General features: G+C 41.0%; 1 protein-coding gene across 12 annotated transcripts in view; it reads right to left on the reverse strand.

Annotated features, from left to right (window-relative positions):
• syne1b (spectrin repeat containing, nuclear envelope 1b) overlaps nt 1–24,451 on the reverse strand; it is a 77,530-nt gene extending 53,079 nt beyond the window's left edge. For 8 of the 12 annotated variants that reach the window (XM_031847275.1, XM_031847274.1, XM_031847269.1 and 5 more), the window contains exons 1-31: nt 17,005–17,509; nt 15,808–15,869; nt 13,297–13,392; nt 12,162–12,245; nt 11,152–11,244; nt 10,713–10,891; nt 10,358–10,554; nt 9,602–9,711; nt 9,133–9,183; nt 8,933–8,965; nt 8,576–8,683; nt 8,341–8,478; nt 7,694–7,858; nt 7,447–7,559; nt 7,086–7,254; nt 6,889–6,985; nt 6,722–6,742; nt 6,190–6,392; nt 5,862–6,026; nt 5,607–5,759; nt 5,364–5,507; nt 4,603–4,770; nt 4,258–4,416; nt 4,005–4,169; nt 3,634–3,768; nt 3,233–3,391; nt 2,704–2,912; nt 2,048–2,156; nt 1,703–1,867; nt 1,096–1,263; nt 820–996 (exon numbers count right to left, since the gene is read on the reverse strand). In XM_031847275.1, coding sequence (XP_031703135.1) covers nt 820–996; nt 1,096–1,263; nt 1,703–1,867; nt 2,048–2,156; nt 2,704–2,912; nt 3,233–3,391; nt 3,634–3,768; nt 4,005–4,169; nt 4,258–4,416; nt 4,603–4,770; nt 5,364–5,507; nt 5,607–5,759; nt 5,862–6,026; nt 6,190–6,392; nt 6,722–6,742; nt 6,889–6,985; nt 7,086–7,254; nt 7,447–7,559; nt 7,694–7,858; nt 8,341–8,478; nt 8,576–8,683; nt 8,933–8,965; nt 9,133–9,183; nt 9,602–9,711; nt 10,358–10,554; nt 10,713–10,891; nt 11,152–11,244; nt 12,162–12,245; nt 13,297–13,392; nt 15,808–15,869; nt 17,005–17,080 — 4,071 coding nt within the window. In that variant the 5' untranslated portion in view covers nt 17,081–17,509. Of the gene's footprint in view, nt 1–819; nt 997–1,095; nt 1,264–1,702; nt 1,868–2,047; nt 2,157–2,703; nt 2,913–3,232; nt 3,392–3,633; nt 3,769–4,004; nt 4,170–4,257; nt 4,417–4,602; nt 4,771–5,363; nt 5,508–5,606; nt 5,760–5,861; nt 6,027–6,189; nt 6,393–6,721; nt 6,743–6,888; nt 6,986–7,085; nt 7,255–7,446; nt 7,560–7,693; nt 7,859–8,340; nt 8,479–8,575; nt 8,684–8,932; nt 8,966–9,132; nt 9,184–9,601; nt 9,712–10,357; nt 10,555–10,712; nt 10,892–11,151; nt 11,245–12,161; nt 12,246–13,296; nt 13,393–15,807; nt 15,870–17,004; nt 17,510–22,541; nt 22,837–24,376 lie in introns of those variants that run through there. The other 4 variants (XM_031847268.1, XM_031847271.1, XM_031847270.1 and 1 more) reach the window with 4 other exon arrangements.
• Between the last annotated feature and the right edge of the window lie 2,176 nt (nt 24,452–26,627).

The raw sequence follows: 26,627 nt of genomic DNA on the forward strand, positions 1-26,627 counted from the left end.
GATCCATAGTGCATTCTTCCGAACACACGCACAAAGGCAAACAAAGTTTCCATTTCAAGACGCCCACCTCCATCCTGTCTACGTTCTATAAAAGCACCATCAAGAGAGTGAGGACTGACTCACTGCATCACCATCTTCTAAAGGAACTGTAAAGCCTCAGAGGGCAAGGCCTTTGAGCAAAACACATCAATCAGACCTGACTGCCCTCCATTCAGGACAAGTTTCCACAAATGCTGCATCTCCAAAGCCGACTGCATTAACAGGGATCCCTCTCCTCCTTCACATACCCAAGCTCTTTTCTTTTATGTTCGGCAAGTCTGACCTAATTTATATATTTATAAGGGACAACACACATGAATTAACTTTGATAAGATGTAACTGTGTTAGAGTTCATGGGCAGGTTGATGTTATACTCTACAAAAAACAAACAAGACAGACAAAACAGCATCGCAACACCTATAGGAGGATGCCGCATAAGCCGCATAAACATGTAGAACAGACACATACAAGCACATGTGACAAGCACAACAACAGACAACACTTAACATCACATCAAGGGTCTATGAAACTATGGATAGCATATTATAGTAGAGCTGAAATGAACAGCGTTTCAGCTCAAGTCAGAACAAATTATACTGTATTGAATTACCATTCAGTAAATCATTTAGTAGAGATCCTGTCTGCTCATGAAAGATGGTAGCAAAATCATCCTTCACTCTAAACTTGTTGTTATTCAGGGAAACAGTGCTGATTCAAACCGCTGTGAAATGTTATTCACGATCAGTGTCCCTGATTCACTGCCTTAGTAACACTGCTTACCTCGAGGCTTTGCTCCTGTGAATCCATATTCTGCTCCATTTTGCCGAGTGTGTTCTCTAAAGTCTGCAGGTCCTGCTGCAGAGTCTCTCCCAAATCCTCCTCAGCCTGGAGCTGCTGGCCTCTGGTGATCAGCTGCTGGACATCCTTTCTCTTCATCTTCAAACGTTTTAACAGTTGCTATAAAAAGGAAGACACATTCAAAGTGTTGATCTATTGAAATTAATTAAAAGATTTTTTTCTGAATTACATTAATTATTTGAAAGTGTCCTACAGTACCTGGTGAACGAGAAGTAGTTGCTGGGCTTCTCTCACAGTTGGACAGTCCAGTATTTTGGTGACTTCGGCCTGAGCCTCTTTCTGCCCCTGAACAAGATCATCCAGTATAGTTTGTACCTCCTCCCTGAACTGCACACAGTCGCCAACAGCCAGCACCATCTTCTCAGCCTGGAAGATGTAACAGAGAAAAATACAGTATGAGAACAAACATGATACATTGATGCTGAGGTATGTATACTGAACTAAAATGAAGGCTTATCATTCTCAAATTTTGGTCACAAATTTGTTGAAATATTTGTTAGCGAACAATTCTCCTTTGCCAAGATATAGTTTGAAAAATGGGAGCTAAAACAATACTGTTTATATTTTTGTTCAGTGTATGTCCAGTTTAGTGCAATCAAACATACATCTTACCTATAAATTAACTTGGTGTGATACTGCCCTAATAGTGTGCACTGATTTGTTACATATAATTATAGATTATTGCAATATTTTTGTATCTGTGTGTACCTTAAATAAGGTTAGAGTGTGTAAGCAGTATACTGTAGATTCACAGAAGGAAAATGATGTCTGGCACCTTAGTAAAACACGGGAAAGCTGGACCTACCTCGACGAGAGAAGCAAGAAGACCCTTGAAATCAGTAGAGAGCTTGCTCAGGGCACTTCCTTGCCTCTGGGCATCGCTGTCAGCACAGATCTCAATGAGTACGGCCATACGAGCTTTCAACCAGCCCAGATTCCCCTCCTGTAGCTCTGCATCATTCCTCAGCTCCTGCACACGAGAAAAAGAGTGTGATACAGCCCGTGTGGTCGTAAGAGTCATCTGACGCAGAGTGTTTTTGCAGTCTCATCTTCTCAGCGGTGACACTGACAAGCCAGTTGCACATCACAAGTGACAGATCACAGAGGAAGCAAAGGAGGGACTGTCAGTGGATAGTATGTAATAACTCACCATAATGGTAGCCTTCACCTGGCTATATTTCCTGGGGTCGTTGGCTCGGTTTCTCAGCAACCTCAGTTGACTTTCTTTAGATATGAGCCAGCAGGAAAGTTCAGCGTACCTGTTTCACACCATGACGGGAAAATCTCACGTCAAACTCAGGAAGATTTAAGGAATAATTGCTTGTGATGAACGGACTGCATTTATTAGATGCAAATTTCTTGGGTCATGGACCTTCGTCAGGCATCAAGTTCCCAATGCAAACCAACTCATCTTGAACCGAAAGCCCCCGGCTTTAACACCTGATCAAAAAGGGGAACCGAGTTCCAAATATTAGTGCATTAGGAACAGTGTGTACGTAATGTGCATACAATGTATCTTTCTATAATTATGTGTGTGTTCATGACTCTAAAGGCATCACTACAGCCCTCCCACCCCCTTATTTTTTATTTTCTTCCCTTATTTCATTTCATTTGGTATCTGTTTTATTATTAGTATTTTACATGTTAATAGTAATGTTAATCCGTTTCCTATTTTATCAAGCTGAGGACTGCAATAAAATCTATCAAAACCTATGCTGGACTACAACTCACTCCCTATGCTGTATTTATGTATTGTACATAACCCCTTGACTGCATTAAAAGAGGACTTCATCAAAATAACTGCACCTTGAGTTGTACTCCTTCCATTTATCTGGGTGCTGCATCAGCTTCTGATGAGTGTTTTCGATTTCCTCTCGGACCTCAGAGAAGTCCTTCCTGGACGTTTCCAGGGTCTGGTGGACAGGGTCAGCCTCAGGGAGCTTTTGACAAAGTTCTTCCATCAGCTGCAGCCTTTTCTCACAGACTGACTGGGGGCCCTTTTCCCGAAAGAAGGCCTAAAGTAAAACCACAATTATTTACTTGTGTTAGAAGTCAATGCCATGAATGCAGGATAGCGTGGATGTCACTCCTGCAATCAAAAATCAAGAGTGCTAGTGCTGTATACACGGTAAAATAAATGAAAATGCATGTGGATGTAAAATGACAAAACACTGCTGATTGAGGACAGTTTTTGTTTGACATTGGAACGGCCTCAGTTCTTCTGCATCAAGTTGATCAAAATCTTCCCAAGCTGCTACACTGCAGTGAATTTGCATTTAGTTATCTCACAATGACTTAGATCAATACATGAAACTCAGCCAGCCACTGTGCTCACCCTGTGCTCCTTGACGAGCCTCTCGCTTCCCATGCTAGCGAGGTGGCGGTTTTCCCTGGTCACCTCCGCCTGGCACTCCTGCTGCAACACCATCAGCTTGCTCCTCTCCACCTCCACTTTAAGATGCAGGATGTGAAAAGGGGAGTCCGACTGAATGTCCTGTGAAATGAGAAATACAACAAATACGAGACCAGATTCAGAGCAATTTGTGCAGTTTGTTTTATCCAACATTTTGGCTAACGGGCTGCAAAGAAATTATAAAATAAATACATGTACATTTGTCTAATTTACATTATTAAAATGGATTTAAAAAGATGGAAATATGTCCTAATTTTTTGTAATCTACTTGGAGCTGTATCATTGCATTTAAAACATGACACTGTTCAATTCAAGGAACTCACCTTCCAGTGTTTGTGCAGCTTCCTGACTGTTTCCTGTAGCGACTGCTGCTCCTGCTCTGGTAAGATATCTGTCAGCTCATCACAGGCCTTGAGGAAAGTATTCAGGACCCGCTGGTCCAGCTGACCAAAGAACTCCTGCAACAACAAAAAAAACACACCTCATCATGTGTCACACTTTGTACATGCAGGCCATGTCTTATTTAAATAAATCCTTATTTTCATCTGTTGCAATTATATATTAATTAGTTTCTTTCTGTTGCATTGTTTCATGCTGTGCCAGAACTGACTATAGAATTTAAGTAAGCATGAATTACACTGTGTTTACAGCTACATATGGCGTTGTGAATCTTGCACAAGGCCCGTTTTCTTACTGTGTGTTTCTTGAGCAGCTCCTCTGGGTTGCCTCTTTCTGTCAGACAGTTCTGTGCCATTTTAAGAACCTTCTCCAGCTCTATCCGTGACTCATCAAACCTCTTCACGAGGCTGCTGTTTGCCTCCACATGCTTCCTCCACTCTGTAGATTCCTTAATCATCCCCTTAACACACAAACAAGTAATTGCTTTAATACCAAAACTGTTCTAAGAGCTGAAGAGAAATTAGGACAGGCCTTGATGTTAACTGTACCTGTGAGGAGGACTGCAGGTCTGCTACTCTTTTCTGCAGAAGGCTCATGTCCATGTACTGGAGGGTGTTACTGCCATTCATTATTTTCTGGATGCTCTGATGGTTTCTCTCTATCGTTGTCAAACACTTCTTACAGCTATGTGTGAAGGTCACCAGCTCCTGCAACATTCAATGGCAAGCAGAGTGTTAGTCATTTAATCATATCTTGACTTGAAGCTATGCTTTTTCACTTTGAAACATCGTGACAAATCAAACATGCTTGGTATTTGGGTATGTTATGCAATTACTTTATCTATGTAACTAAAATTGGGACGGCAACATATTAAAAACTCTTGCATTAGTTACCTGGCAATCCTGTTTGAAGTCTAATGGTCCCTCGGAGTCGCCGGTGCTGGTGATATGACTGGCCTTCTCCAGAGCCTGGTAGAAGCCTGTGATGTTCTTCTCCATTTCTTCTAGTGGAGGTAATAGAGACTGGGTCTCCCTCAGCAGAGGCAAAGACCTCTCCCTTATCTGATCGGAGGAAAGCATGTTAATTAAAGTGAATCACATGTGACTGATATGCTGTTATCAAACATTTTTTTCAGAGGCTGTAACACCCTGACAGCAATTAACTTTCTTTCTTTTTTTACATATCCTTCAAATTATCATTTGAATAGAATTTGCTAATTGGCAGCTCTATATTTCATCCAGTGCAAACAATTACCTGCAATATTTATGTATTAAGGCTTTGGTTCCCCTTTAGCTAAGATAGGGAAAGGTATTTTAGTTAAGGTTTGGTCCATGCTTTTGCCTACTTTTTGTGTAAAAACTATATATAAAAGAACAACATAATTGAGTCCATATGTTCCTAAAGTATGTTGCATACATGTCAAAAATAATCCATATATTGTGTATGATTAAGTATGGATTCCTCCGTACATAAGGATTAAATAGTAAATACGGACAAAAGGGTTATGAGCACCCTCAATACAAACTTTATCAGTATCAGCCTTGAAAAACCACCAGTTTTAAATGAATGAAAACGCATGTTTACACACAAACTCATACAAAGAGAAGTGAAGCTAAAAAAGTGTATGACATACTGTATGATTACATGCACACACCTTGCTCAGCTGCTCTTTGATCGAGGCCATCACAGCCATCATCTGTGAAACTTCCTCCTGTGGAGTGTCTTTGGTCAACAGCTGAGCCGTGCGGCTTGCTGCCTTACAGGCGGCTTCCATAGCTGGCACTTTGTGCTTGATTTCCTACAGTAAGTTGGGATATAGAGTAGAATTCTTCATTGCACAGCAGAGAGATTAAAATCGGTGTGACTCGAGTAAAGGATGAGCGAATCAGCTGCTTACCTCAACATCCTGAGCAAAGGCTCTGACGTTCAGGAAAGATACTTGGACAGGAGCAGTCATCTTCTCATTGGTTGCATCCATAAACATTTTCAAGGTATTAATCCCATCCTGGTAGTCTTGTCTCAACTTATCCACTTCGTCTGCTCTTGCATACTGCCAATGAAACAGAGGAAGACAGTCAGTGGATCATTTTGATCTTTTTTGAAAACAAGCTGATGTGTGGGTTCACGGTACAGATGTTCAAATGGCATTTACATGTTTGACTTTGACAAACAGCTCCCTCCATCTCCCGTTAAGAAGGAGAAGCTGCTGCTTCAGATCTCGTGAAACCGTGTCATCGCATGTCTCAATGAGAAAGTTCCCAGAATCGTTCATGTCCATGTGCTGCTGCATCCAGTGAGCGAGGTTTCTGAAGAAATCCTAAAAGAGGAAAAAGGAAAACAGAGACCGTTGCTGCAGAGATTCAAATGCTTTGTGACCATTTAGAAAAAAAACATTCTTCATACAGTTTAGCAGCACAAATATAAGCTGTGTATTAAAAATATTACTGTTTACCATTACTAGTGTCTGTGATTGTACTTACACGTTTGGCATTCTCTGACTGATTGAGCATCTGCTCACCGTCCTCCAGCCAGGCCTGCAGAGATGCCACTGTGCTACTGTACTTCTCCCAGTTAGTGATCACCTCCTCCAGCATGCTGCGAACACTCCGCACCTCCAAAGCCAGGTTCCTCCACTGAGCCGTGGCATCACTGAGGAATTTACTTACCCCTTCTGCTTCATCAACTGAAAGTTAATTATGGAACAAGTGTGGTTTAGTTGAAACCAATATGGGTATTAACTGCACAGCATTTGATTCATGTCTACTACTATTATGTGGCCATTTGGCCGATGCTACAGTCAGTTAGGTCTGAAAGATCGTGCTGCAATAGCATTCCGATTGATGCAATTATTGTTACTTTTTCATGCATAATGCGATATTATGATTTTTCAGATCTGGGGATTAAAAGTATGTTAGAAAAGAAAAAGTGCAGCCCCACAATCACAGAAGGAAATGGCTCAGGAGACAGGCAGAGTTAAGGTTTCAAAGGCTGTCAGGCTGTATTTGGACTTACCTTTGTTACAGGTCTTAGACCCTGTAACATGAAATCAATAATAAGACTGTTTACCATGAGCCCAAGAAAAGTTATATATACATATAATAAAAAAAATATATATATACATTATATATATACTGTATGTACATAACAAACAAATTGGTAATAAAACAGAGAAGTCTTACTTGAACTGTCTGACTTCACATAAACCTCTGCAGCTTGCTTGAGGCCTGTGAAGATTATCTCATACTGCTCAAAGAACCTGTGGCCTTCAACAAAAGTCTGGAATAGAAAAGCAAACATGAAATTCAGATTAACTCTGTCTGGTAGACACAGCGACTTTTTAAATACTGCAAGTGCAGCACCAATACTTTCCACTTACAAGGTAGGTTTGCAACAGGAGTTCCACAGAGTCCCGCCTGCCATATTTTATGATCCAGGACTTGAGCTTTGACTCAGCCAGCATAAGAAATGCCATCAGTCGATACTTCATTTCCCAGAATCCCAGTTTAATCAAGTGAGCGTGTGATGATGTGGATACAAAATTGAACCTGCAAATTAAACAGGTGTTCAGTAATTATTTCAAGAGGCATCTAAACACAGAACAATGTTTTACTTGATTAAAAACAAGACTCATAAACACCAAAATGATGTTTAATTAAATACATTTTTTTGAATAAATTGTACATTATATTAATTCAAGAGATAATGTGTAACTAAAATCATTCTGCTGAAGGTCTCACCTTTCAGCCATATCTTGGAGCTGCTCAGGTGGGACAGGCACCCCATTCACTGATCGGTCCCTGTGGATCTGCTGGAAGGTTTGTTTGTGCGATTCCAAGTTTTTTAATACCTCCTGCAAAATTAAATCACGTATAATCACGTTTACGTTGACTTTCCTGTGTACAGTTTCTGTGTAAAACGATTCGGATATCCACCAGGTACAGTAGGTATCCACACACATTGAAACTCAAAGGTTCACTGTGTTACCTTATGTTGCTCTAGTTTTCTGTGCAGAACATTGGCTGTCTCCTCATGAGCATGTTGGATGGGAATGTCCTCTCTCAGAGCCATCTCTGCCCTGTGAAGCCAGGCTCCAATCACTCCCAGAGGACCAGGCAGGGACTTGTCCAGATGGATGTGCCAGTCCAGGAGCTGCAATTGACATCCATTAAAAACCCACTCTACCAAAACAAGATCCCACCATAGCGGAGGCTGCGCAGATCAAAACATTTCCACATGTTCACAAGCAATCAGGCCACAAAAAGAGTTTTATGTCAGTCTAGATGAGCTGTGGATGTCCAGAGGAGCAAGCTGCCCAGTGAACAAAACCTCCTCTGTTCCTGTCTCCTCCCCTCTGAACAAACTCTTATTCAAACGCTTCCATCCCACTGAACTCCCACTGGCAGTCATGGAAGAGAGGAGCCCTGAGTTGTGTTTCTCTCATTATGACACCTTCACTACGGCAATGCGATTTTCAAGCGACAGAAAATAATAAATACAAATAACAAACAAATCTATTATTTATCCTCAGGTTCTCTTTAATTTGGGTATGATTAATGAGCACAATTAACTCTCCTTTCTTTGTGGCTTGTTATAAATGACTCAAGCTGTGTAGAAGTATGCAGTACAGTTACCCTGGCAGACACGCGGTCCCACGCCTGTTTGACCAGAGCTTGGTCCACGGACAGCTTGCCGTCTCTGTGGACTGGCTGTAGCAGCGGATCTGTCTGCTTTTTCTTCATTTCATACTGGACACGGAAGCTCTTAAATGCCTGCAAAACAAAAATAAATAAATTAGAGTGCTGACAGTTGATGAATGTCTTGGAACGTTATGGAACAATGCTTTTTGTCTTTCCAGGACAGACTCACCTGATATTTGTCAGTGAGGTTTCCCTCTGCTCCCTGGGCCCGCAGCACATCTCTCTCCAGCTGATCTAAAAACACCTTCAGCTCTCTCAGCATCTTCCGCTCCTCTCTCTGTCACAATCAGGGAACATCTAGCTCAGAGTCTCAATCAAAACCATTTCTTTCCAAACGAGCTTGCCAAAATGTTGAGAAACTCACACCAAATTGACATTCAAGAAGCACATTTCTACGTCTCCAACCTCTATGTTTTAGCAAAGATTAGACGGTTTTTTTTATAAGTCATGGTAGAAGGAAAGGGGTTTAGACACTTGCATCTTCTTGAAAACTTTGGATTTAGTCTGTTCATTTAGTGAAACATACCTCAAGCATTTGCTCTATATCTTTGGGACCAAACTATCCAGGAAAGCAGCAAGGCACACAAAGAGATGCAAACACACCACAAAATGCATTAGAATAGCAAGGAGGGAAAAAAGAAGCAAAGTGGACAGGAAATGGGATGAGTGTGAGTTGGGAATACACTCCAAACAGAGAGCATGCAGCAGTATGACCTGAGCTCTCACCTGAAGTACTGGCACTGACAGTGCAAAAGTTGGAATTGTGCCAAGAAGCAGCTTAATTTGCACAAAAAAAATAAGTACATGGAGAAAATAAATGAGTCTGATGATGAAAAAGCTCATTTTTTACTGCTGTGTCCATGCTATGATGAGAGCTTCATGTGATAAGAAAGTACGAAAATTGCACAGGCGTACAACATTTATGCACAGCAGCAGTTAAAGCATGTTTTTATCAAGCATGCACTGTTGATCTCTGCATGTGGCCATTCTCTATGAATGATGATGCACTCGGTCATTTTTGGGAAATGTGGATGGCAACAACATATACAATCTAATGATTGAAATAACAACACATGGCGTTAAATATCTATTCTAGATTATTTAGTGGTAACACAGAGATATTTGTCCCAGATATTCCCCGATGTCTGACTGGTTAGATGCACTTATATAACATCAAACGTTTGAAACAAAGTACCTCATCCTGCTGTCCATCAGTCTCAGAGTGGTGCGGGTCTGGGTAGTGCTTGAGAAACTGAGCCACATACGTCATGATGGATTTCTCATCTGGTTTGTCTACATCCACATCTACAGAGCAACACAAACATTTTAGGATGCATTGGGTAAAAACGCTGACAATTAGCTGATGCAAATGTTTTTCAAGCCTAAAAATAAACATGACTTCATAAATATAGAAGTAAAGGACAGATATGACAGAGCCATTATATTTGGTATTAGGTCATATGACATGAATAAAAACATTTTGTGTCCTCAAGAGGATGAATCTCTGCAGGCCTGACAGCTAATTATACATGTGTATTTTCATATCCATCCTTGACCTGATGTTTCTAGGAATCAGGGTCAAGCTCCTGTAAAAGCAGAGACGTTTCAGTGCAGCTCGTTGTGCATTAAAGCATCATGACTCTGCTAGTGAACACAGGACCGCAGAGCTACGGCAGACTGCTTCACTTCCTCAGACTAAAACTCAGAGCCACGAGTAAACACATCATTTTATTACTCTGGAGGGTTTCACTGATCTTTTCAGCACACACGTTGTCAGAAACGCTCATGCTCTAATTGCAGTACTAATATATATTTGCTGTATTTATGTGACTATAACAATGATGAACTTCAAAATACTGAACTATTTAACACTTGTATCCAATGCTATCTTGTCTGAATACTCTTCTACACTGGACTATTTAATGCAAGCAACAGGAAAGATCCAGGGCACCTTCTGCATCCAGCAGGCGGGGAATACCCAGCTCATTTTCTGCAAGAGCAAAGGCGTCCTCCAAATTCTCCCTGTTGCTCCTCCTCCGCACCACCTCCATGTCCACCAGGTCTGGCCTGATGGCGTGCACCACCGACTGGAACGCAACACCATCGCGCCAGCTTGGACCAAAATCCTTCACCTCAATTCCATGATACCTGAAAAGCACATGCGTGACCATTTTTGTTAAGCGGAAAGACACAGAACACAGGCACCTTATCTACTGTACCTTAAACAGCAGAGAAAATGTATCTTCACCCATATCTACAAACATGTTTTAACACCTGGCCAAAAAAGTGATTTGAAAGTGACATACTTGGCTGCTGTGCACTGCACCCATCTGAGCAGGGCCTTCTTGGCATTGCCCTGGAATTTGTTAACCACCTTTCGCTTCATGGGAGGGCTTCCTGCTTCAGAGCTAGCTAAACTCTCCACAGAAGAGTTGCTGTTGGACAGGGCCTGGAGGGCTTGCAGGTTGCTGGTTAACTCCTCAATCTAAATGAAGAACAAGATCAATGGGAAAACAAGAGGTTGCATTGTGACCATAGTAACATGAAAAAAAGGAACTATTTCTTGGCATTCAACTGAATCAGCGAGATAATCTCTCCGGTGATGTCTGCTTTATACATTATTCTATGCGACAAAGATCAACATTTGATCAAAGTTTGTGAAGTTCAGAATTTAATCGAACTCACGTTGGATTGAGCACAGTTATTATCAAACTCTCAGGATTTAGGGATCAGATCAAGTTTTACCTGGAAGTAGAGGATAACGGTCCATATCAACCCAAGAACAATTGATGGTCGTCCATCTGCGATGTCGGTGGCATGAATGTTAACAAGTTTGATCTGGAACAAAATCCAAGCAGAGGATTATTATGGAAAATAAGTCTGGAAGCGAGATTTATTTCGCGAGATTTATCAAGCCCCCAACGGTTTCATACTATCCAAAAAAAAAAGGCAAGCTTGTGTTTGCTCAACATCATCAAAGTCAAGTCTTTGATGCAGGTAAGTACTTTAAAATAGCCAAACCAGGAAGGCAGAAACAGCCACATTGAAAAGTGAACCAGCAGGAAAAACAGAAAAAAAGAAAAGAATTGTGTCAAACTGGGTATTTAAGGAACAGCAGAGGTACCACAGCGCTGCAAACCTTGCATTGAAGAAGTGCCTCAATTTGCCATGTTTACATCTCTACATTTGAGAAGCTCAGAACTGTAGATGAACACATCAGTAACCAGTGGTCTAGTCAAAATGCATCAAAATGCATGTCAGTAGAAAAGCGTAATGGCTGCATTTATTGAAACAGAAATGGCTGTATCCAAGCGTTGCTTAGTACACATCGTGCATCAAATGAAAAGAATGCATACAGTATGTGATCACACAGGGCGATTAATGGCGACTGACCGGAGATCCTCGATACATAGACTGAAGACACACATGATGGGAGAGAGATCACAACAATGTAAGACTCCATCCTCAGGGAGCCAGATGTAAAGTGGGACACAGGCTTTATAGAGCCGGGGGATTTAGAGATGGGTTATGTAATCAAGAACTCCTATTTCTATCTGCTGCTTCTCTGAATATAGTGCAGGCTGCGCCGACCTTATATACACTGACAAATATCTAATCAACAGCTTTTTCTCATGAGGTCTTAATCATTCCCTGGACTTCTTTAAGACATAACACTGCTGATATTTAGATGTGGAAAAAAATACCTCAAAACTTAAAAGTGATATCAGAAACTGCTGATATCACTGAATGCTTACCTTCCTGCCTTCGAGGAATCTGAGCGCTGTGCCGATGTTGGAAACCCAGTGGATCCTCTTCAGCTGGCGGCCTTGCTCACGGGGCTTAAGACACAGTGGACATGGACAAACGGTCAAAATCAAGCTAGTCGAGAAAGCCATGTTATACAAAGCTGAGGATATCTACATTCAACCATTTACTGCTTTGGAACATTGTGACAACTTAACTGCAGAGGGTAATTTTGTCTTCTTTACTACTTAACCACTCAAGTTTGTCACTAGTTGCAAAGTAATAGTGAAAGTGGCCTGGGAATATTAGCAGGGCTTTTCTAACACAAATTAAGTGGTGAGTGCCAAAGCTGCTTCAAGAGAAAAAGTCTAATCCTGTGCTTTAGAACCTGAGTGAGAACCAGCTTCAATACGATCTGTCCATGTAAATGTTTTGGCTGATATAAACCAGCAGGGGTCCACTTCTGGAAGCAGTAATCGAAAGCATCCGGCAGTGTTCACCATGACATGCAACTGACTCATTTGCCAAGTAACAGCTTTACAGATGACATGGCAGTTTGTTTTAAGACAGGTCTGATTACTAAATCCCTATCAGAGTCTGGGCCAGTGTGTTGATGTGTGTGGGCTTGTATTGCTGTTGGATTGAGCATTTAGTCGTGATGCTTATGGTTAGGATTAGGGGCTAGGGAACGGATTATGTCAATGAGGGTTCTTAAAAGTATGCAAAAACAAGTAAGCAGATAATTATCTGGCAATATCTTTACTGCTTTGAAAAGTATTTCATTAAATTAAAGACCAGCAACACTGCTCATAATTATGCAAATTGTGAACAACTATTGTAAGCAATATAGTGAATTTGTATGCATAATTTGGGGTTTTAAACCATGAAATAAATGGGAGGAGAGGCATTACATAATGTAGGGAATCACACATGCATGTACAATTTGACCCGTGAAATTGACCCAGATGAAAAGGCGTGCCTTGATTTACATATTCGTTATTCCAAGTGGATATCATACAGGGTGGCACTTTCCCTTTATTAAATCCACACTTCAAATCAAGGGTGTGAATCCCCTTGCGTTAAATTTAAACATCTTAAAGGTAGGACTCTTGGTAGAAGTCATGTACATTCATTAGTATTACTTACTAGTCTTTGACCAGACAGAACCTCCAAAAGAGCCAAAAGTTTCACCCCATCTTTGATGTCCTCAAAAAGGTCATTAACCTCGAGTGGTGGTTTATACTGGAGGAGAGAAAACACAGCGTTAATCATTCCAGCAAATGAAAATGCTTGTGATTAGAAATGAATCAGACTTGAGCACCAATGCATTTATAAAACCAGCAATGTTGCATTGTTGAATCTTTAGTGTGAAAGGATATTAGTATTCTAGTCCATTAGCAGGGATGAGGAGGAACCCAATGCTGTTTGTGAGAAACAGGCTTGTTAGAAACAACCACAGAGCCTCCCTGCAGCTGAAAAGATGGTGCCTTTCCCTCAGCAGTGGCCTGCTGCCCAGTCCTGAGGCGACGGTACTCATTTAACCCTAATTGGACTGTCTCCTGATATCATATCCGCACATTTACAGAGCTGTACAATCTACAAGAGATGAATGACAGCGTTATAACCTACTGAGCATTACTAAGTAAAAGAAACAGATGTGTATTTATTCAGCAGAGTGAAGCATTAATTACAAGGAAAGCTCACCATGGGAATTTGGCACCATATACAGGCCATTTCACAACTCAACATATTCCATGACAGGATGCAGTTGGCTGCTTATTTAGGGCAAAGCAGTGTGAAGAGGCAAGCGTCTGTCCCGCTATTCTGTACATGCACACTTCTCTTCTTCCCGTCACAAAAGTACTGAAGAAGATGCGTCATGGTTTTGTGCCGCAATCTCTTTTCAAATATGATCAGCTGCTTGAGATTTATCTGAACCACACTGGTTCAAAAACATGCACTAATCAATTCACACTGCAGCTAAAGGTCTAATGGTATTGCATGGCTGCACGTACAGTAATGTGTTAAGAGAGTCCATAAAATATACTATTTGAGTAAATAAGAATATACAACTATTATATTCCTACTACTCAAATTAAAACAAAAATATAGATATTTTTTTCTTCAAATTTCCAAACTGCTAATATGCACAATCCCGCAAATATAGCTTATGTCATTCCCACCTAGGAAAATTAATTAACTGAGCAACAGAATCACATGAGACCTCCTAACAGTGGAAAAACTGCTGAGTAATACAATATCAGAGGAAATGGAAACAAAAGACTGGAGGAAAAGAGTGACAACTGCAGGAAGTTCAAGCTTAGATAAAGCACACTTTCACCCACAAACAGGAGATTCCATTCAGACCAAAATCCATCGTATAAACCAGTATCACTCATACAACAGCTGTCCGCAGTGTAAATATGACTGTTAGAGCTCTTTCATGATGTAGCTTATGCTACATTAGTCCTATTGGTATGCACAGTGAGTGAGCTTGAGCGCAGTGCATGACTAATGAACAATAGACCAACACAGTGTCTCTGGTCTGGCCCACCACATAACTGAGATTCTTCTAAAGTTTTAGAAGCCCCGCTTTGAACTAATGTGGGCAGATCAGGCTCAACAAAAGACCCCTCTAAACGAAATCTCTTTGCCAGGTTCCAGACATAAAGCCGGTGTCTGACTAGTTGAACACTCTGCTGTGTCATCAGTGATTACAGTCCCAAAAAGATCCCACAGTACTTATTCTGAATTCTGAACAGTTCATCAGTCTGCATAATCTAATGCAGTTTGTCACAGTGTATATCACAAATGTGTTGTTGTTGTAATTTACATGCCTGAAGCTTAGAAGCGAATAACTGCCTACAGGGAACTGTCCTTACCCTCTTGCTCTCCATCTGCACACCGCATCACTATCCCTGCCAAGCCTGTCCACAAATACACACACTCACACGAAGAACAAAACACCCATGCGCACTCAGGCACACACAGCGGGGGCACAGCTACACGACGAACACACGTACCCCACACACCAGTTTCTGAATAATTCCATTATACCTCCCATATGTCCTCACAAACACACTCCACCAGTGGTACAGAAGCTCACCCAACTATAATAGTCCTGAGTGAGCCTCTTTAAAACAGTACTGCAGTTCTGCACTGTGAAGCTACGCCTCTGAGCTCTGTTATGTCTGCGTCGTCTTTCCAGCGAAGCAACAAGCAGCATGACCTTTTTTAATGGTTCTAGAAGGATCCTAGGTTTATTTTACTGTGTGTTCCCTCCCCATCATTAGATCCAGCCCACGATCAACATTATATGATCTTAAATGCTTAAGAAACGAGGTGGTTTAATTCACGGTGAACCGGATGCATTGAATATCTTGTGCAGTGTTATTGGGGGCCATTACTGTCGGATGGCAAAGCTCATCTTGCAGTCAGTTCCCTTCACAGGCGTGACGAGTCAATAGCCTGAAACACCACGGACCAAAGAGAAGCTACATCATCATGACGAGCAATAAAACATCACGAGCCTCTCTGAGGAAAAAGGTCAACATAGCACAGCTTCCAATGTACATGTGATGCAATTGCCTTGACAATTAGTTTTACATGAGCTTGATGGGAAGGCAGCGGAGAGCATGAATGAAAATGCACGCTTACCTTTGCTAAATGAGAGTTGATCCATTTGGTGAAGGTTCTCTTCTGCACTGCCTCCTGCTCATCTGAAAAGGAAAGGCACAGAGGTCATGTCAACACGGTACACGAAAGACGCCACATGCTCCTGACGGTTGACTGTTAAGCCACACACTTGCGACTAGAGGAGCTGTTGATACTCGTAGAGGACACACGACCAAATGTGGACAATACAAGTTATACTTGATGATCAGAGATTATGGATTTGCACTTGCTAAGAAGTGGCTGTTAATTGATTCTAGGTGTGGATATGGTTGGGTTTATAGCTGCAGCACAATCGTAAAATACATCAAATATTAATCTCTAACTATAACTGTATATATAACGGCTATTGTATGACTCCCCTAGCCAGAACCATACTTTATCCAACCTCATACCGCATCATTTTACACTGCTTCTGGTATGTCAAGTAGCATTTCAGCCACCCTGCACCAAACATGTTACAAAGTACGACTTCTGCAGTGGTTGGATGTGTGCGATGTGAATAACACAGGCTTGGCGGTGCTCGTACAATTGACGCTCCAGAGCTCTCAGAAAGAGGTCATACAAGGAGATTAGAGCATGAGCGGAGAGGAAATTTCTGCCAACACGTCTCGCAAGCCCCCAGTAATAACATGCGTGATTGTTTTGGTCGCCCCCAGCCTCTTTTGTGGTCTATTGATATATTCAGTCACAACGCTTCATGCATTATGCAGCAGGTATGAACAAACAATTGATTTCTTTGCTAAAGTGGTACTGTTGTTGCGCGTGGGACGGATTTCTAACACCCTGTCACGCATGCCGGTAGGCGACTGCTGCACACTGCACAGAGTGGCCATTTTTAAACATCCACCCTTAGAGATATAGACAGTGGTCACGTGTGGAAGGAAGCAATGCGAACACTACACTGGGAGCAAAGACATTGACTTAACCCACAGGCAAATGCTTCATCACTGATGCACAGGGGATGCCCACTGAAGCATAGCACACGCATACATACACACAAACACACACACAGATGCAGCACACATACAGCTGTGTTTGTGCAGCATGACACTGTAACTAGTTCATGTAGCAGGGATTTACCCACAAACCATTAGCATCTGTTATTTTCCCAGTTATATCCCAGATTAGCTACGTATGTGCACACAGATGAGGGATGAAGGATGCTGCTGCCCTACTTACCACGTAGATACTGAAAGAATCCAGTCACCAGATTTAAAGAAGTCTTTCTGGCAGATACATCCTTATAGTGAGCCATTCTACACCCCACTCTCCGGCTCTCTCCTTCTGCCTCTCATCAGTTCCAGGGTACATATATGTACGTGTGAAAATCAAATCCACAATGGAAAACTGAGACAAAAAACACAGACAGCTGTCCTTTTCCTCTCTTTTTCCAGCAGGAAGCACAACAGATCTGGCTGAAAGCAAAAAGAACTGCTGGAGGCTGTGTCGAAAAAAACGTCCCCTCCTCCCTGACACTCTCACACACAGACACACACACACACACACACACACACACACACACACGCACAGATGGCAGAGGAGAAGGGTCTAACGGATCGGGTCATTTACAATCCCATCCTTCCATCTTGCTGTGTTTTTTCCATCCAGAGGAGCCATGCCTGTGAGGATGTGCACAGCCCCCGCTGCACTGCCTCTGTGTATCATCACACTGTCTGATGCTGGAGAGAGATCAGCTAGAAGCATGGCTCCACCAATCAGCATGGGGGAGGCAGTGATGTCACAGCCTTGGCTGCACTATCCTGATTTATGCGTGTCTGTATGGACCTGTGTTTGACTGTAAGATTTGCCTAATCTTCTATGAGACTGACACAGTTAAAAAGCATCACAAATACCAAGGAAATCGTGAAAGCATTTGTAAAATGTCCCTTTTCATTTTTCTTTCTTCTTTTTTTTTGCTTGTAAAATCAGATGAAGACCCAGCAGGCCTATTGATTAAATAGCCCAGAACTCAATTAAAAGACTGCTGCACAAAGCTCACCATGGTGCAACAAATCTCAATAATTAATGCTGAGGCTGGTGAATGACATCCACCACCTGCTCTCTCTCTCTCTCTCTCTCTCTCTCTCTCTCTCTCTCTCTCTCTCTCTCTCTCTCTCTCTCTCTCTCAGTGTCAATGCTATTGTGACGACAAAGCAGACACACCCACTCCGGGATTCCCACTTCACACACAGTATCATGTAAAAGCTCTAAAGCGTATCCCTTTTTGTCCTGTAAGACCTGGAACAACTTCAGCTTTGACCCGTCTGTTTTCTATTGGACTACTCCACTCTTCTGAATACAACACACAATAGTGTATAGTACTTATCTCCTGCAGAGAAATCCCTTTATTCTTTCAAGACCACTGGCATACTAAAAGCTTCTCTGATATACTAAAAATAGGCCTGCGTTTGTTATTCTATTATTACTGCTCTATAGACCGCTGGTGGAACTGGCCCAGAAAAGATATTTGGGTGAAAATAGATTTTCTTTTTTCTCCCTTTTACATCAAAAAAAGTAAAAGGTTAAAAGTAGCACCATTCAAATGTTGTGGACCGCTGCGTACACTGACAACAATGAGCGTGTCGACATACTTCAATTAATGCACATTTATGAGTATCTAAGTCCCGAGCAGAAAAGGTTTATATAAAAATATTAACCCTGTAATTAACTGTTATCAAGCAATTTTTCCATTTTAGAATTCTTCTTTAACCCTTCAACACCCAACCCCCTACAGACATCATACTTTTAGGGTTTCAGTATTTTTATACCAGGGTGTCCTGATGACCAAAAATAGTATTGATACATAAATTACTCACTTAGTGCTTTCATAGTAACATTCCTAAGAAATACTGCATATGTCACACTAGCAGAACAATGGATAGTAAAATGTGTTGCTTCTCAGTTGAGAGTAGTGAGTCGACCTTTAACCTTTACTTTTGCTATTCTAAATTCCTCGTGCCACATAGGACCAACCCAGGAAAAACCCTCTGCTGAAAAGGAAGAGATGTGTTTTTGTTTCCACCAGAGTCAGTCAGGTTAGATAAGAGCCAACACCTGCATTTTGGCCCGATACAAAAACAATGTGTTTTTTTGACAGCTTATTTTAAGATATATAAACTATTTTTTTAGTAGCCAGAAGCAAGTTCTCAAATGTTAAATGCAACCCAGACAGCTGAACGCTGTCAGAAACTGGTAAAAATGTAAGCTATTAAAAAAATGTAAGAATTTAGGATGAATTCTCAACATCAGATCCATTTTTCTTTCTTCCGGACCTGAGCAAATCTATCCGCTGAGGAAGGCCACAAGAAGTGGCTGAAAGCTTCAAAAAAGAATAAAGTTTATCCTGGAGAAATCCCGGGTTAAACTGGGATTCAAAAATAAGCAAACAAGATTATGAATCTGACTAAGAAGTAAAGGCCAACTCTGGAGCTGTTTTTGACACTCTGTGCTACAGACACAAAGGTATGTAGGTCAGGTCTGGATCTCTGACAAGCATGAAATCCTTATGTAAAGCAGCTCCCCATCATTGAGTCATTATGTCTTAGCCAACTGTTTTAATTAAGCCTGATGTAGTACTAGTAGCTAAGTGGCAATTAAAAGCGAATAGCCCCAACAAAAAACACCAGCAAAGCATCAAACCATGAAAGCATCTGCAATCCACATGAGTAATGGAGTACTTAAGGTGATCTCAGGACAGATGATACCTTTGGCAATACCGTACTGCAGGTGCTTGGCTTCATTGGCCTGCGTTGGTCACCTGGGAGCACTGTAAAAGCCCACTCACTCTGTTGTTGGGCCATTTAGTCGAGAGCAACCTTACTTTAGCTCTGAGAGGCCAACAACAATCAGGTGGGACAAGAAAGGCTTCTGTGGCTGTCTAGTCTGACATGGTTGACACTGAGGATTTACTTAGAGTGTGAATGGTTTCCTGGTCTTCAAAATAACATGACAATACCGTAATCTAATATTCACATACAAAGATACCGAATGAGGAAGATACATAAGATATGGTTTGTTTGACTAACTTCTGAGGCTTAGCTTAGTGCAGAGATCACATCAGTGTGATGGCTGTCTGTCCCTGGCAGCTGTTACTGACACTGGAGAGCAGAAGCATCTCTCACAGCTGACAACATGTGTGCTAGTCTGTCTTTTACTTGCTTTTTTACTCCAACCGGGACGTAACTACTCCATCAGATTTCTAACAATCTGTATTTAACGTGTTTTAGCTCGTGACCTTTTGCGACAAAGCTGCAGTCTTGGAGGTGGGCGACACTTTGTTTGATTGTCAGTAAATTAACGGGAAGCTTTTTTTGATGATTGATTCATTGCTCACTGGTTTTTCGAATGTGAGGCTTTGCTATGTCTCATTTCAAACTGAATAACTTTGAACTGTTGGCTCAGACAAAACGGGTCTGGAAGAATTGTGATGGGCATTTTGTCACTATTTTTTGACATTCTGCAGACTAAATGAATAATCCATGAATTGAGAAAATAATTGTTTGTTGCAGCCCTAATGATTTTTCCTTTCATGCTGTGTCACTTGATCACTAATCACAGGAAGCAAAGAAGCTAAAAACAATGTAACATTTCATATTTTATTATTAGAATGTAACAAACAAAACTACATTAATAGGCTTTTATCTATTAGTATTTGTTAAGAGACGTCACCACAAACCCTTTGTGTTTCATCATATCCTGTTTGACACACAGCCTAAACTAGACTGAAACCCACAAGAAACCCAGGCGGAAGGAGAGCAGCACGCTTGTCATGCACACTCCACCAGGCAACTATCAGACAGCCCCTGAGGGTATTTAAGGCCACAAGGTGTTGCTACTCTATGGTGGTATGGTGCTGAAATCAAACACACAAATGCTCCGATAGCATGATGACAGCAAAAACTGGAAAAAAAAGAGTTTTCTCTTAGATTGCTTGTTGATACATTTAGGAGAATTCTTCATCAATCTCTTTCAGCACACAGTGTAGATCACTACGATCGACAATAGATACATTCACACGATTACAGATTAGCTGGTGTCAATAATTCATCCATCCAGATGGACTGTTGTTCAGGTCAAAGTGAGTCTGCATTAACCGGCTCTGCAGGAAGCCTTTAATGACAGGAAGCTGCATCTGATGAACAGACCAGCTTGCTGCCCGCCATCTACAGAGCACCTAAAACCACTGGCATATAGTATCTTCCAGATGTGACCTCACACCAAATTCCACTTCCTGTCATGAAACACGCAACAGTGGCTGGCACTTTGCATTGCACATTATGCCATCTGTGCACAGTTCAGGTGAATTTCCCCCACGCACTATTGAAGGTAATGTATTTTTGGGGATTTTGTGTGACAGGTCAGAAAGATAAATTAATAAATTTCATCTTATCGTGTTTCTATTATTATCTTAAAAATAGCTATTGACCGTACTTTTTTTCAGCAGCAGCTAATAAGAGGTTTAGTTTGTGTTTATCGTTACACTATACAGCGTAAACACGAGTAAATATCTATCTTGAGAGACTTAAACATTAGCTAACATAGTCCTTTATTTCAGGGAGTGAGTCAGTGTGACGGCCTTATCTATTGATATCAAGTGAATGTAAGTAACTGTGAAGTCTCTGTAGAGCAGGAACTGGGCTGCGTTGGCACAACCACAGACAAATGTTTCGTAACAGTCTCTATGGTAACAAGCTATAACGTGTAAAATTTCCTGGTCATCCACAAACGCATCTAAACTGAGCGGAAGCGGATGCCAGAATCGGCCAGACCTGTGTAGTGACGGTAGTGGCCCAATGCCCTTGTAACAAAAGGGGAACACCAACGAAAAGAGACTCCCGCTATCGATCTGTTCTCTCACCAAGGGCAAAGAGGGTGTCAGGTTTTAGTCTTGTTCGGTGCACTGTCTGTGCCGTCATGAAGCCACAGTTATTGTGACTCAGTATCCCATGTCAAGACTCAAATTAAGGAGCTAACGTTTAACCTAAGACTTTCTCAGAAGAGGTCAAACGAGGGCAAAAATGAGTCTATTGCTAGAAATAATTGGGTCCAAAAAACCTATTTTTACTGGGGACAAGATGACTTGATGCTACTTTAATAACGGCGTGATGTGAAAACACATTTAGCTTACTAATCTCAACAGAAAGGATAAACAGATCATTGTTTGATCCATGTTTCAAACATGCTTCTCTGAATAACTTCTCAATTACTGTATCGAGGCCGCAAAACAACTTAGTTTGGTCACAGGATGTTACAAAAATTTAAATTAAATGTATTTTATCATTCCAAAAAATCTCCTTTCAAGGGCAACAAGTACCTGTGGACAGCCCGGTTACATAATGTAACGTATCATTTTAAGTATTAATTTTAAAAAACATACTTAACATTGCAATTTCTTATGCATTTTATAATTCTAAATCTTAAGATCAGAGACAAAAAAATAAGTTACACAGGAAACAGACAGATTATTAATGCAAAGGCAATAAGTAATAGTTTAATTTGATGGTATATGTTTTCTAACTGTCTGCCTATATGCTATGTGAATACATGAGTGTGTGTGTAAGCATGTGTGTGTGTAAGCATCTTGCCTTGCAGAAGCTGGCAAACTTGAGATGGGCACGCGGCCCAGGCATTGAATCAGCACAATATTACTGTGCAGCCGCGCAGGAGGAGAGAGTGTTTTGTCCGTAAGCCAGCTGAAGCAGAAGAGTGACACTCACCCTGCAGTTTTTGCATCACATTAGCGATGTCCACAGACGACCGACCGAAGTGCCTTGGAGAGGCCATGTCGTCTCGCTGCAGCTGTATGACAAGGTGGTTCACTGATGCTGATGGCACAAGATCCTTCACAACTGTCCTGAGTGGGACATCCCCCCCTCTGCCCCTCCCTCTCTCTCCTTCTCTCTCTATCTTTGTCTTTCTAATTTCACTGCAGGACCAGGTCCAATTGAATCTCAGGTTTCATGCAGGGACAGCAGGTTTACTGTCCAATAGAAGCACTTCTTCCAGTCGTTCCTGAAGAAGAGAAGCATGTTAAGAGAGTTTCGATTGAGGCCACAGCTTTTGTCATGCAGCTATTTCACGACGCTGTTATTGCTCACGATTTATTATTATATTTCATTTAAAGTTTATATTTTGAGACCAACTTAACTGTTTAGCTTGTTTTCTTGTTCACAAGTACATGTTGATGTTGAATGACCCCCCCCCCCCCCTTTAGGGAACTCTATTGTTAACTTTGTACCTTAGAAGTCACAGTTTCTCACAGTGTACCTCAAACATTGAAATACTACAACAATCTGCATGTTTTAATTATTATTTTTAAGCTTTTATTCTAGTTTTCATTGCTGGTGATGTTGTTTTTACCTCTCGGTTGATAATTTTGTGTTTTATTATGCAAGAAGACAGAGTTTGCTTTTTAGTGACTTTCTCATGTATAAATAAAAGAAAATGACACTTCTACATCAAACAATGTACCACAAGAAATACTGAATGTGCCACTTGGGAGGAAATATACACAATGAGAAATGAGGCCATTCAGGAAGCCTTTTCCACAGAAGACATTTTGACATGTTACAGTACGAAAAGCACAGGTGCAATTAATAAAATCAATAACGTCTGAATTCCAATGAACCATTCAGTCACACTGTCTGTCATGGCTTAAAACAGAGTCCTTGTTAATGTTATTTGTGACACCTGTGAAAATAATGTGCTGGAGAACAGGTGATTTACTTAAGACTATCCCCTTTCCCTTATAAATAAATGTGTCAGTCAATTCATGAATTGCTTACATGACAAGTAAGACTCGGAATCAACTTTACTGATCAAGTATGCTGACGCATGCTGGATATCTGACTAAATCGGAAGTAATTCGTTCTCAAGAAGTGCCAAGAAGAAATTTACAGGAAGCCACAAATATAGACATACAGATAAGCAAACATAACCACAAAGATATCATTAAAAAGCAAGTAACATGGACACAAGTAACAGCCATATATTACATACAAGCAAAATGGTTATTAACTAGAGTAGTTAACAATAACGATATATAACAATGGGTTAAAATAAGGAGTGAAACTGTATTTCTTCTGCAAACTGTCAACTCATAAAACCACTAACCACTAACACTTACAGGACAATGAAAAAGGAAGTTACTGTTGAGTGAGAAAATACGAATTAGCCAAAAGAAATGTCCAGGTTAGCCAGCTAGGCACAAACGTTTGCCTGCAACCGTTTCAATACATATGTGGACATATTATTATAAAGTTATTTAATACTTCGTTACAATTTGAAAGAGTTGGACACCTGCATTTGAATGCTTTATTCGCGCCAGTTTAACACCTGCATTTGAATGCTTTATTAGCGCCAGTTTTAACAGGAGAGGAAGTTACTAAAACACCTCAAATTAGCTCCAACTACATTAGAACTAGCGAGCTAGAAAAGCATCACAAAATTACAAACTGAATAGTTAACGCTTCAGTAAGCAGAACCTTAACAACAAACAGGCAAACATGCATCACTTTAAAAATACAAAGTTGCATTTGACATGTCATCTCACCACTTTCAGGACTGCAGACGGGCATGATAACTTTAAAGAGGAAGTGCCTGTGTGTGTGTGCGTGTGTGTGTGTGAGTGTGTGTGTTGACTTGTTGCCAATAGTAACAGTGAAAATGAAACATGGTGGTGTGAAGTGAAGTTTGTAACCACAAGAAGAAGAAGAAGAAGAAGAAGAAGAAGAAGAAGAGGAGCGGCACGCTGCTGCTGCTGCTGGCAGCGAACTGCACAGACCTAAAGGAAGGAGGGGGGGTCGGAAATGTGTGGACCAGCTTCTGTCCTCCTAATTTTTAGGAACAAAAGAGGTCATTCTTTGGGTAAACAGAGAGGAATTCCGGGTATCCCCAACTCTCTCTCTCTCTCCCTCTCCCAGGGTTTGTTTAGGACACTTCACGTTGAGTTTTTAGCGTCTGTGTTATGAATGAAACTACTACAGGATGCTGTAGTTTTGGGGGAAATCCTCCTGTAGCATGAACCTTGCTTTGTCTTTGGCTATTAATTAATCAGGAAGTTCCCTCCTATGTAAAGGGATGGGGGGGGGACCATCTGGATTACAATCAATTTGTTAAGTCATTAATTAAGGGTCACATGTTTATCACTCTGATACACCAGCAAGTCTGCAGTTAAGTATACATGTGAGTGAGTCTTCAAATACATACACCAAAAAACAATAGTCTTGAGTTGTATGCTCAAGATTTCATAATTTTCTGTCATAAATTGGGAATTATTGCATTTTTCTTACTAAATCACCCACGATCCTCTGTGCACAGCAAATACTGAAGATACAAACAGACCCCTCCACCTGGTGCTGAGAACGCTGACTGGACAAATTCAATATATGCAACATGAAAAAAATCATATTTGAGGAAAAGAGCATGAATTCAGTGTGAGCAGCAGAAGCATCAACTCACTCCAGACCTGATGTTGGCAAGTGACTGCAGGGACTTGACTGGGTTTGTACTTTCTCCTCAAGATTACGTAATTAATTTAACTTAAAAAGACACAATGTTCCAAAGGACACGGTGCAGAATATGGTTAAAGTTAAATAAAAGTAAGAAGTTTGACTTCCTGTCTTTATAACGCAGATCATAGTGACCGTGAAACGCTCAAAGATGCAGTCTCCCAAATGAATCTCCATTGTAAGTACTTCAGCGCCACCTGCTGGACGTATTTGAGACATGAATGTATTTCTAGAGAATTTCCCCCATAAAACATTATCTATGGCCTCTTCCTTAAGACAATTGTTTGAGGAGTTAGTTCAAAGTTAAATCCTAAAAACGTGCTTATAGATATCTAATAAAGGCCCTACTTTAAGGCTGTCTTTCAAAAATGTGTCCATTTATTGGAAAGGAATAGTTGAACCTGTATATTCTATCAACTGTTGAGCTGCAGAATGTCAGCCTGAGGACTCTGAGGACAGAAGTGAAGCGGGAACAGTGCAACAATTGAAGGAAATCCCCATTGAGACTGAGAGCTTGATAGTCTGCAGACTCTAGTGGATGCTTAGATTCTCATGGTTCAGCTTATCCAGAACCTTGTCAAGACACTTGGAAACACAACACTTTTTACGTCAGAAGCAAGGTTGTATTTTTAATGGTTGAAGTCTTTTAAAATTGATTCGTAAATACATGAATCAAAGATTACTGGAAGAGGTAATTAACTCGAATCATCCTTTTTCTGCAAAAATCCAAATTAGGTTAATGTCCCATTAAATGGTGGAAATCTAATAATCAGATGAATCCTACCGTTTTGCCCGAGACATGTCAAAACATGACAAAGCAGGGAACAGAATTGCTTCTAATCTCATATATAGCATCTTTAAAATGTAATGAATTATTGCATCCACTGAATTGGAGAAAGACAAATAGAAATAGGCCATAAAGAGCCCATGATGAACCATTCAAATCAAATCAACTCTACCACATTCATAGTCAAAGCATTACACTAAAGCCAATGTGTACAAACAGTAAATCACTGCAATTTCAAAAATATACCTTAAGTTACTGTCAATACTAACTGTAAAGATGTTTCATGGCAGGTTTATTGGGCATTTTGTGGAATTGAACTGTAAAAGTGACCGCAAAGGCTACACAGTGTATTGATGCAAAAGGAAACAACCCAGTTTCCCAGTGTTGTGTCCCACACAGATAAGCAATGCACTTGCTAATTTTAAAGCCAGAAAGGGAAGGAAGCATGACAGCAAAGTTTCCGCCACACCAAACACTGTAGAGGGGGGGGGGGGGGGGGGGGAGAG

The sequence above is a fragment of the Anarrhichthys ocellatus genome, unplaced genomic scaffold (assembly GCF_004355925.1).
Source record: "Anarrhichthys ocellatus isolate YVR2014 unplaced genomic scaffold, GSC_Weel_1.0 scaffold7, whole genome shotgun sequence".
Lineage (NCBI taxonomy): Eukaryota > Metazoa > Chordata > Actinopteri > Perciformes > Anarhichadidae > Anarrhichthys > Anarrhichthys ocellatus.